General features: G+C 40.7%; 1 protein-coding gene across 3 annotated transcripts in view; it reads right to left on the bottom strand.

Moving 5' to 3' along the window:
• LOC138027661 (elongation factor G, mitochondrial-like) overlaps positions 1 to 12,449 on the bottom strand; it is a 30,777-nt gene extending 18,328 nt beyond the window's left edge. For all 3 annotated transcript variants that reach the window (XR_011127490.1, XR_011127489.1, XM_068875222.1), the window contains exons 1-7: positions 12,211 to 12,449; positions 7,965 to 8,112; positions 4,234 to 4,350; positions 2,284 to 2,360; positions 1,743 to 1,781; positions 1,386 to 1,502; positions 388 to 461 (exon numbers count right to left, since the gene is read on the bottom strand). Coding sequence is in view for 1 of the 3 variants with exons in the window: in XM_068875222.1 (XP_068731323.1) it covers positions 388 to 461; positions 1,386 to 1,502; positions 1,743 to 1,781; positions 2,284 to 2,360; positions 4,234 to 4,350; positions 7,965 to 7,985 (445 nt within the window). In the remaining 2 variants the exon portion in view is untranslated. The remainder of the gene's footprint in view (positions 1 to 387; positions 462 to 1,385; positions 1,503 to 1,742; positions 1,782 to 2,283; positions 2,361 to 4,233; positions 4,351 to 7,964; positions 8,113 to 12,210) is intronic.

Below are 12,449 nucleotides of genomic sequence, written 5' to 3'. Positions count from 1 at the left end.
GCTATTGGCAAAGAGCAAAACCTATTATAGTCTCCTTTGATATGAATGCATTTGCTTCAGATAGGAAGCACCCGCATTCCAGTCACCAAGACAGTGTTGCAGTCGCTCGTACAAGTCAGCCAATCACAACTTGCTTTTTGAATAAATGTACAGAGTAACTAATGTTCCACACATGTACAGTAAGTAATATCATGTTTCCTGTGAACAGGGTCCACAGGGGGTCTTGCAATCAAAGTAGGCCAAGTGACTCCTGAATAAGATGTGGTATGTACTTGCCACATTCTTGTACCCAGGCATCATTCAGCTCCCTCCAATCCTCAGGCCCACCATATATAGATAGTGTTCAAAGGCTAACATGTGCATACATATGTCACTCCTTGACTATACCTATTAGTTCCTGTCTTCTTTTTGTGCACTCTCCGACCGTGTCCTCAGGAATGACACCTTCCACTACTTTGGACCTGTTTGGCCGAAACAACATTGCTCGGTCATGACATGTAACAAGAGAGACTTTAGCAGAAGGGGCATCTAGTTTACAACTGCTTTCCGGCGCGTTAAACTATGGATTTTCATTACGCTTGTCATTGAAGTGCTGTTTGGTCGCTTCAAAAGTTTTCTAGTACATGACACGGCTATGTGACATGCAAAACTTCAAAAACATTCACCTTTTTGTGTTTAATAGGCCAAAAGCCGAACTTTGCATAGTCAGACAACGAGAATGCGTTTTATTTTGTGACATTACTTTTCGAATGCATCATTGAACCTTTTGTGATGCAAATGCTTTGGAAAGTTAATGACTTTGGTCAACGCGTTTGCGTTTGCGCTAAATGAACGAGTTGAAAGTCAAATGAAAACTAGCTGAAGACTAGTTTGAAACTAGTTTGAAATGCGTTCAGTGGTTTGCTTATCTCTGAGACTAGACTAGTTTGAAACTAGTTTGAAATGCGTTCGGTGGTTTGCTTATCTCTGAGCGGTACTGTACAATGAAATCTGACCTGACGAAACTCTATGGGAACTGTAACAATAGGGGCTAATAAGACACGTTTGCGTTTGCGCTAAACGAACGAGTTGAAAGTCAAATGCAAACTAGCTGAAGACTAGTCTGAAACTAGTTTGAAATGCGTTCGGATGTGGTTTGCTTATCTCTGAGCGGTACAGTACGATGAACTCTGACCTGACGAAACTCTATGGGAACTGTAACAATAGGGGCTAATAAGAATAAACTGAATGACGCTACAAATGGTGTTCTCACTCAATTTGGGGCACCTTGTCGAAGTCTTTCTCCAGAAAAAAAAAGCTATTTGGTATCACATGACATTTTATGACAATCAATAAAGTAATCAGTTACATGTGGCCTAAAAATTGATTTCCACATATCAACTTACCCTTGATTTCCTTCAAAATAGTAAGCTTTCCATCGCACCAGGTCTATGACACCTGTAACCACAGATTCCAAGCCAATTGGCAGCTGGATGAAGGCAGCTGTATGCTGAAGCTTTGCTCTGATAAAGAGTAGCAAAGAGTACAGTAACTATATTTTGCCACTAATTTGCGACAAGAGTGTACCTGAGAATTCTACCAAAATTCACTTGTCGTGACAGTCTCCCTCTGAGACTGAAGTACGAGAGGACTGTATATTAATTTAATTTATTTATTATTAAGACGATTGTAACAAAAAGGGCTAATAAAAACAAACTGAATGTCACCAAAATCAACTGCTGCTTCAAATTCTATTTTCATACCTGATCTGACTCAAAACTCGACTTGGGTTTGCTCCGATTCTAATAAAATAAAATAAAAGAAGTCACATTGGGAAAGGGCCTTTAAAGGGGCTATGTCACACAAAAATTATGAACTCAAGAATTTCACGACACCCAAAATGCCCAAAAAGTAGAATGAAACATTGCAATAATTACCACTTAAAACAGTTGGACAACACAAAAGAAATACAACAAAAGGAAGAGAAGCATGGACGTACACAAATGGACAAGAATGAAATGGATTGCATTTGCGTAATCTGGAAAAGAAGTCCTGACGTTTTTCAAGTTTATGGCAATTGGCCTGGATAAAGCTCGTTTTTTCTCAGAATCATCTTGCAATGACAATTTTATTAGTAAAGGAAATTCCATGTTACCGTTTTTGACTTTCAAACTCATAATTAACTAAAGATGTCTCCTAAACACCTTAAAATAATGCACCACGACAAGGCCCTTTTAATGTACTGTGGGTTATTGCTATATGTAGTTTCTTACACCAACCCCTTCTCCCCTTGGCCTGGCTCACCTGTCAAGTTTATTAATAAATGCAATGCAAGGTACATTGTATCGCTTCATTTGACGATTCACCATTAATGTCTGGCTCTGATAAAGAAACAAATTAAATAACAGCCTTAAAGAGATTTTGCCTTAAACTACTTCAACTCATGTGCACAGAGGGGGTGTCCAGATTGTGGATGGGTTTTCTTGCTTTTTTTGAATGTAGTCCTCTTATCAAGATTGAAAAACACAGCTCTGTTAATTGTCAACGAGCAGGCCGAGAGAAGATGCGAGGCTTGTGAGGCAGCCAGCTTAATGCTGCGCAAAGTATTGCAGCAGGCAGAAAAATTCTCGATCGTTGTATGAAAAGTGTAATGGAAGGCTACGTGGTGTAATGTAAGATTCCCTGGAGATTTTAGTAGGGACCAATGAGAGCGCGTGTTTTGATGTGTGATGTCAGTACACAAACTTGCATGACACGAGCGACTATTGATGATCTTGTGCTCGGAGGTGAGTGAAAACACATTTTTCGCATTTCCTTGACCATTGTGTTGTGTACGCTTGCTTTGAGTGTTCTTTAATATTTGTTTTCGAACCTTCATGTTCTACATTGAGTGAACGAGCTCAAAACTAAACCGGCGTACGTGTTCTTATCGGCTGCTGTTTCGGCCCGCGAGTAGAGCACTTTGTTTTTCGTTTTGTAACCATCGAGTCGTGAACAAATTAATTTAATTTTCAAAGAATATGTTGTCTGCAAAGTACAAAATTAAACGATCAATTTGACTTGTAATTCATGGCTGCATCTTAGCGATAGCTACTATTAGTAATAATGGTGGTGGTGACGTCAACAGGTTTAGTGCCAGAGCAATGATGTGGGACTGCACTACATACATGTACAAGTATGTACAATGCCTTTAAATTACATTGGCTGAAATCAAGTATTGGGTCTTTTTTTTCAGAAAAAGGGAAATTTCAGAGTATAATGTACAGAAGAAAAACCTTGCAAAGCAGAACAAAAGCCAACAAACTCAACCCTTGGAGTGAGGCCTGGGTCAAACCTCTAATTTCAAATGGACATTACTAAACAACGAAAGAGCGAAACACCAAAACACCGGCCAGAATGAAGCACCAAAACACCATGCATGACCCCACGGTACCATTATTTAATACTAACCCACAAAGGTTTGATTTGAGATTAAACATCGTTTTAGGGCTTACCCAGGTAATTAGTCTTAATCTGAATCCTAATCGTAATATCAATGAATTAGGAGCAATAATGTTTCAGGCCTAATTAGGCCTACAACGATATTTAATCTTAAATTCAACCTTTGTTGATTAGTATTTAATGGATTGTGGGGTCCTACATGGTGTCTTAGGGTTTCATTTCGCTTTTTCGCTGTTTCAGTGTTTCACTGTTTCATGGTTTAGTAATGCCCATTTCACATGGAACAAACCAATTAGTCGGAATTAAGTTTATGATAAGTCCGACGAACTGCATTTGGATCGACCAACATGTTCTATCCGTCTGCCTCTGACAGATACACTGTTAGCTCCAAAGCGGAAGGAAAGAAGTCAAGAGACCATGAACAAACAAAGAAATGCATTTTAATTTAGGGATCATTCTCATACATTCTCATAACATGAATGCTTTGTTAAAATGTAAGAGCCATAACGAGAACCACTATCTTCATGTTGCAGCTGGGTTCCCTGTTTCTACTTGCCACCATTTCAGTCACGTCATTTTTTTTTTTTTTTGCACTCGTAGTTGCTTAGACCAAGAGATTGGTTTGTTCCTCTAGCAGAGCAAATTCACTCAAACTAACGATGGCACTAGACAGTACTTTGTTATTTGTTTAGGTACTGGTTGTTGTAAGGATACAAATAAATGTCAAAATGCCAGTTTACCAGTGGATTTGATCTTACACTTGATCACTTTCAATTTAAGAGGTTAAAAGTCATTCCTTATTTTTCTACAAACCTTGTGCATATGGCTTATCCTACCAGTGTAAAATAACAGCCGCTCACTAGTAAGCGTTGTCTTTCCTGAGTCAATATGTGCAGATACACCAATATTTCTGATTGTCTTAACATCCCTCTACATGAAAAAAAAAATTAATGACAAATAAAAGCCAAAAAAAAAATGGTTGAAGAACTGTAGGAGTTTAACTTAAAAATTAAAAATAAGACTGTCACAATATAGTACTTGTAAATTGAAGCATAGACAGCCCAAGTTCACAATTAATTAATTATTACACGCTCTCTAGTGACGCGAACTTGGGCTGCCTATGATTGAAGCAACAGTTTGATGACCTCACTGAACATAATTCTAAATACTATTCTGAGAAGGGTAATAATTAAATATACAATGTAAACACTCATGATCAAGTTATACTAAATCCAGTTAGTCCAAATCTTGGGTCACCAATAAACAATTTGCTATAACTGTACATTACTCAATCTTAATATTTATAATTTATTACTAATTAGGTTTCCTAAAATTATGAAAAGGATTGTTGTACTTAATTTATTTGCAGTCAAATGCCTGGTATTTCCAGTCTCGTTCTGGCAATGTTGTTACTAATTATTATTATAAGTGTGATGGGCACTACATGTACATGTAATCTCAGTCTGCCACCATGGGCAAGCATAATGCCAGGAAAAGACCACGGCAAATGTACTTCAGGTAAATGTCCCACTCAGGAGGTCAAGAGAGGCTGTGAAGTGTCTTGTAGTTACATGTACATGTATTATGGCTTAACAATTGCACATACATAGATGTATCACCATAGGCAGCCTAAGCTCTCTCGTCTAGAGAGCACAAACAACATGGCATTAAAATATATAACAAGGGAATAAAAAAACATCATGGTGAATCAAAAACATCATGAAAGATTTTGGAAGATAATGAAAGCGCTTTTGCCAAGTAAGGCAAAGACGCAGTCTAAGATTGTTTTGCTGGAGAACGACCAATTGATTACAGATCTCAAGTGTGTTGCTGAGACACTTAATGATTATTTTTGCGACGTAGCTGCAAGTAACGGGGCTCAAATGAGCGTGGATGAATTTAAGAAACAACCTAGCGTCAAGGGGTTTGCTGAACATATTGGACCTGCAAGCAACTTTGATTTTCAGCTGATAGAGGTGGAATACGTGAAGGGCATACTGCTCAAGCTTAATCCAAGGAGAGCAATGGGATGTGACAACATATCGCAGTCCCTTGCGCATTACAACTCCCGCCATTGCACAGACACTGACTTATTATTGTTTGATTAACTGTACCTTATAACTAGTTGCAGTTAACCTATGGTACATGTATGGAAGTGCAGTAATGTTTTCCCCATATACAAGAAGTCGGAAGAGACAGATAAGACTTACTATCGGCCAGTTTCACTATTGACTGCTTTGTCCAAAGTTTTCGAAAGAGCCATGTTTGATCGGATGTATGAGGCCTTTAGATGCAAGCTGTCTCATAATTTATCTGGCTATTTAAGGGGACACTCTTGTTATTCAGCTCTACTTGAGATGACTGAAGGCTGGAGGGCAAGTCTAATGACAGGTGAGAAGCTGTCACTGCAGCCGCGGTGGATCTTAGCAAGGCATTCTACTCAGTGTGTCATTCACTCCTCCTAGCTAAATTGACGGCCTACAGTTTTTCAGGGAGGGCATTACTACTCATGACTGCATATCTATGTGAGAGGAAACAGCACGTTAAACTTGACAATACTTTTGCTCAGTGGAGAACTGTTAGGACTGGGATCCCTCAGGGGAACCTTTTAGGTCCTCACATGGTGTTTAAAATATACATGAACGATCTAAATTATTTTGTAGAAGGTACCTCATTGGGATTATATGCTGATGACACATGTACAACTGCTTATGCCTCGGATACCTCTCCTGTTACTTTAGAATATATTGTTAAGTCAGATCTTCAAGTAGAATGTACATGGCTCCAGCATAATTATTTCAATCCAACGAAGACCCAAGAGATGGCCATTGGCCCAGTAAATTATGATATAATGTCAATTTACAAAATAATAATTAATTAATATAGAGCTGACTGATAGTTTGAAGATTCTTGGTGTCACTTTAGATAAAGGAATAACATAATTACGGTATATACTAGAACAACTCAAGAAGGCATGTGCTAAGGCAGCTGCCTTGCACAAGCTGCATAAGTTTACAGTATACCACAAGATGTTATGATTTGCCTTTTTTTACGAAACATACGTACTACCTTACTTAGAGTACTGTAGCTCATTCCTGTTAGGAATAAGTAATGGCCTCAAAACTAAGTTAGAGGACACATAACCACTTTATTCTAAGGACTATCCTAGGGCATTCAAGCTCAGTGTCTTATGATTTTCTTCTTATTTTAGCTGAATTATAGAACCTAGAGACACGGAGGCAATTTCAGTGATTAGATATTTTATAAAAATGTTTAAGAGGACAGGAAGCGGAATATCTTAACTTTTTACCAGTGATTTGCCAAGTTCGTTGTAAATTTCAAAAGTTCGCTTCAACCTTGAGAATTTCACTACGTAATTCTCAATCCAATGACAAACTTTGAAATGAACTTGGGAATTTTGCGCTGAACTTTGTGGGAAAGTGGCGAAGTAATTTCACTATTGCTCTCGCTTGTTGCTTCGAAATGAGTGCCTTCACCGAGCTAGGAAAGGCAATTCCAAGTTTTGTTCAGCAGAAAATTATTGAAAGCTGGTTAGAATGGAAAGGACCATCTCAAATAGGACGGGAACAAACCAAACCATTGCCAAGATTGCTGATATTTTCGTTCGCAGAGGGAATATCAAAGACAACAAATGATAGAATTATCACTCGGTCAGCGCATGCTGAATGATTTGAATAATTATATGGAGTGTTGTAAAACTACCAACCCCAGCATTTACAGCAGTGAAATCCAAAACAAACTGGTAGAGAATAACATTCCAGTGTTTGCCCAAAAACGTCCTATCTCATGCATTGATCAGCCGCAGCACAACGCAAGATCTTGGTTTATATTCTTTCAAGAAATCCAGCGTTATTCCACAGGAATCACCGACTCTTGAAAATGAAAATATACTTTTCTACTATTTAGCAGCTTGCGCAGACAACACATTTTTGTGATGAGTGTTCAATGTTCATTCCCACGAAGTTCGGTGTGAAATTTCAAAGTTTGCCATTTGATTGACAGTTATGTAAAGAAATTCTCAAGTTTGAAGTGAACTTATGAAATTTACAACGAACTTCACAAATCGCCTGTCAAAAGTTTTGTGAAATGCACTGTAACTACTAAGCTTTGGAATGGTTTACCTACTATAGTTAGGGAGAGTCTGGACTTAGCTGCTTTCAGGCGCGTGTTGCAATCTTCTGTGGCACAGCTTTAACTTTACCGGATCATTATGTATCTGGGGTGGCTCTAACCTGCGATCAGGCTCTATTTTAGTTTCGCGTGGTAGGTAATGTGGAGTTAGCGAAATGAAAAATAGAGCCTGACCAAATTCCTCTTCAAAATTTCTTCCGCCCACTTTTTTTGATTGATTGACATGTCCTTCATCGGCCAATCAAATTTACTTCCATTACACCAAACATGCGTGGACGGCAGATTCACGCTATTTTATTACCGTGGGACGAATATAAACGAAATCTAAGTTACCGTTGGCTTTAATTTTAGAAAAACACGTTTAAAGCTTGGGGAATGTTACTTTTCTGTACCTTTTCGACGACTATATTCATTTGCGACAAAGGCTGGTGTAATTCTTCCTCCGAACTTCACTGGATGTGCAATCTTTTAAGCTTGAGATCTTAACTTGTAATTGAGATAACATAGCATTTTGTCGTTGGACGGTTTGGCAATAGATTTCTAAAGAAAAAAAAGAGAAATACATTATTCCTTTATCGTGTTTGCCCATGAAGGTCCTAGTCTCCCCACGTCAAGAGAAAGGACGAGGCGAAACTCTCCAGTTGGGAGAGCCTACCAAACAAAGCCAAAAAATCCCAGACCAAAATGGCCCCACGGCCACAAATCCACTGTAGAATGCAAGGGCAAAGGTTTTTCATTCATTTCAATCTCCTAACTGCCCAATCAAAGCCCTGCCAGCAACATCAGGTGGCCAAACGAAACGATCAAAATTGATAATGAAGCCCCTCGTACATTTTGAACACAACACAGGGACCATTGAGTCTTTGTTTGTCACCCTGATGAGGTTACCAAGCCGGGTGATAACAAAGACTCCACAGTTGGCGTGTACGAGGAGCTTTTCATCGCTGGCAGGGCTTCGATTGCACGGCTAGTGGATTAAAGTGAAAGAAAAACCTTTGCCCTTGAATTCTACGGGGGATTTGCGACCGTGGGAACATTTTGGTCTGGGATTTTCTGGCTTCGTTCAGTAGGATCACCGAACTGGAGTGTTTTGCCTTGTTGCCTTGTTGTGGGTGTTGTGGGGAGACTTGGAACTCAAATCACCACAAATACATGTAGGTAACATAACAACACCAGGGACAAGAAAACACACACATGGAAGAAAGTAAGCCATTTGTATTGAGAATTTCATCCTATATATATATACCCCCATGAATATCATCAGAACTCCCACACAAACCCTTATATTACATTTGACATCATGTTCAATTGTGGTGTCCCACACCTCCTTTCTGAGGAGTGGCAGGTAGACATCAGGGATATCCCATCCCTCTTTGTGGTTCAGGCCGGCTTGGTTGAGCAAGATGTGGAGTTCGAATGCAAGGCTCTTGATACCACCCCTCACCCACCAAAGTTCTGGGTAAGATATATAGATGACACAGGGGTTGTCAACAAACAAGAATATGAAGACGAACTGTTTAACCAATAGCATCCCAGCATCAAATTCACCATGGAGCGTGAAAACGACCGCCGCCTACCAATGTTGGACATCATGATGACAACACCATCACCACTGATGTTTACAGAAAGGAGACACACACTGACCACTACCTGCAGTGGTCTGCCATCATCTAACCATCTGGTGCAGCAAAAACTTGGCATAGTTCATACCTTGATGAGCTGTGCAGAAACCATCATTGAAGACCCAGCCCTGCTCAACACCGAAAAGCAGAAGATCAGAGATGCACTCCAGGTTTGTGGGCTCTAAGAGAATGTGACACCACTAAGAAGCCTCACAAGACCCCTCCAACCAGGACTAGGAACCAGGATAAACCGTCGCAGCGTTATGTGGTAGTGTCATATGTCAAGGGAGTAACTGAAAGGCTCAAACAGACCTTAGCTAAACACAATGTTAGTCTGTACTCCAAAACCTGGCTATACCCTTCGTAATGCCCTAGTGAAACCTAAGGACCCCCTAGATGACACGGAAAAGTGCGGAGTAATTTATAAAGTCGGATGTGAGGAATGTGGGCAGGTGTATGTCGGAGAGACTGAAAGATCACTGGACTTTAGAACATCAAAAGTCCCTGAACCGGGAGGACTGTAAATCTGCCCTCAGTCAACATCAAATGCAAACAGGACACGCGGTCAGGAAAAGACCAATTATGGACAATTTGCAGATTCTGGACCAAGAACCCGGGAGTACGCACCAAACAATCAAGGAGGCTATCCTCATCAAGCTCAACAAAGCCAGCCTGAACCGCAATGAGGGATGGGATATCAATGACGTCTACCTGCCACTCCTCAGGAGGGAGGTGGGGGGTGGGTGGGACATCAGAATTGAGTCAGCCTCGTTCTGACCTTGACCTGATTCCCAGAGGTCAAGGTCACACTGTGATCATGACACCATGTTGTTTCTGCTCTCTAGAAAAAATCACGTGAGATCTGGAAAATAACCACACAGCCAGGAAGGAAAAGGAAGCTACCTACAATGGCAATAAAGTTGGGCTTTTTAAAGGCAATTTTACTGTCACGCAAGTAAAATGTAGTTAATGGATCGTGACAATACTATCTGTAACCCTTTCATGGCGGCTCTGTTTTCAATGTAGCGTTTGTGCCGTCTAGTTGCCAAGGTCAGCAAACACTAAGGATTTATTGTATTCTTGCTTTGAACTTCGCAGCTTTGTTGTCGCTAGCAGGCCAGTACGATCCAAGGCATTGGCGCTTTTTTCAAAGCTCTATTCACGGCTAAGAGTTGGCACGTGTAACACTAAGTTCTCTCGTAGTACAGCTCTTCCGACTGGCTATGCCAGCAGACATTTGTCTAGCTATAAAAGCATGTGAAAACTACTTAGAGATCACTTATGTTCTGTTGTTCAGCGCAGTTACATTTTATTAGGATATATTCATGTAATTAGTTGTTAGTATTGACGGCGGAAGAGCCCTAGACAGGGAGCTGTTCAAATAAAGTATGTATGTATGTATGTAGTTAGCTCTCAATATATTAGTGTGGTTACTATTTAGTTTTTTACAATGTTAGGCTTCTTGGGGCCTGGCACCCCTTTCTCACAGGGAAGCGCCTTCAATTCTGGTGTGACAATCTCTCGGTGGTCGCTATCATAAATTCAGGTCGCACTAAGACACCACGCATTATGGATTTGGTTCGCCAACTTGTGCTTCTCTCTATGCAGCATAATTTTGTAGTGCGTGCCCGTCATGTCCCTGGGGTTTCAAACGAGATCGCTGACGCCCTCTCCCACTTTCAGATGCAGCGCTTCCGGTCTCTTGCCCCCCACGCCGACCAGAGTCCTTGTATCATCCCGCCTTCCCTCATGACCCTCTGAGGGAGGAAGTCCTAAGGTACGCTTCTTGGGGCCTGGCCGCGACCACCAATCAGGCCTACAGCTCTGGGGAACGTCGATTTTTACAATTTTGCCTGATGAACCGTCTCCTCAACCCAGATGGGGATATATTACCTGCCTCTGAAGGGACACTGATTTATTTTGCCTCTTACCTAGCTAGAACAGTGCGTCATAGCACGATTAAACTTTATTTAGCCGCGGTTCGTAATCTTCATATTACAGCTGGGTACCATGATCCCCTTAAGGGTAAGCTTCTTCCGTAAGGTCCTGCGTGGTATCCTTCGCTACCAGGGCAACCAGCGCATCTGTCGCTTGCCAGTGACACCGCAGGTTCTCCTTGCCATTCATCCCGTTCTGCACGCATGGCTTAGACCCCGGGACTTTTCTATGATTTGGGCTGCTTTCAACTTGTCCTTTTTCGCGTTTCTCCGTTGCAGCGAGTTTACAGTGGGGTTTTCAAATTTCGCCCATCCTTAGATCTCTCTACCGATTGCATAACCTTTCATCCTAACCTGGCACACCCACAGCGCATGACAGTGTACTTAAAATCATCCAAGACCGACATTTCTAGGGAAGGGCATTCTCTCACTATAGCTCGCACCTTGTCACCCCTTTGCGCCGTTGTAGCCATGCAAGAATATTTTCTATTAGCTAGGCTGCAACCAGGACCTTTGTTTTATTTCCAGTCAGCTTTCGTATTGGCGTGGCCTCGGTTGCCGCCGCTGCTGGCTTACCTGACTGGCATCCAACAATATGTAGGGGAAACAGTTCAACTACTTAACATCCAATATGACCACAACATTAACAAAAATTTAATGTGCCCACTTTGACAGACACAAAATTATCCATCCAAAATTAGCAGGGATTTAAAATATAAAAGGACTGCATGACAAGTTTTTTTCTTTATGCAAACAACAAATTTTGTGGTAAGATTCCTTATTACACCAACTGTAACCTCGACAAAAATCGATCAATAAAAGAGGACTTTGTATTTACTTTGTTTCAAGACTCTTTTTTCAAGCTATAGCTGTTTATGAGAGAACAGTATCTTTATCTTCAGTATCTGAGGTGATTTCTTATTGGCGGGTAATCGTCAAGAAATTGGAAAATAATTGTCTTGGGCTACTTAACCCTTTTAATACCGGAACTGCACATTCTTTACTTCCAAGGATAAATTGAGTGTGTGGGCATCAAAATTGAAGAAAAAGGAATCAACAAGTGATGCTAAGGACCTCACCTTTGCTTTTTAGGACATGATGTCCACATCGTCGAATCAGCAAGGTTGTTATGCCCATGTTTTTGCACTAAAATACCACATTTCAAGCTGTAAATAAAAATTAACTGCCTCCGTCGAACAGTTTTTGCCAGGCGTCACAAGCCGGGTGCACGTGCTATATTTTGACATTATATTGGAAACGTCACAACCGGAAGTGCGTTTAAAGCTTGATACCAGGGAAAATGATGAAATTTGGCGTG

The sequence above is a fragment of the Montipora capricornis genome, chromosome 12 (assembly GCF_036669925.1).
Source record: "Montipora capricornis isolate CH-2021 chromosome 12, ASM3666992v2, whole genome shotgun sequence".
Classification (NCBI taxonomy): Eukaryota; Metazoa; Cnidaria; class Anthozoa; order Scleractinia; family Acroporidae; genus Montipora; species Montipora capricornis.
The sequence above is the reverse complement of the archived record's forward strand: the minus strand, read 5'-3'. Positions and strand labels throughout refer to the sequence as shown.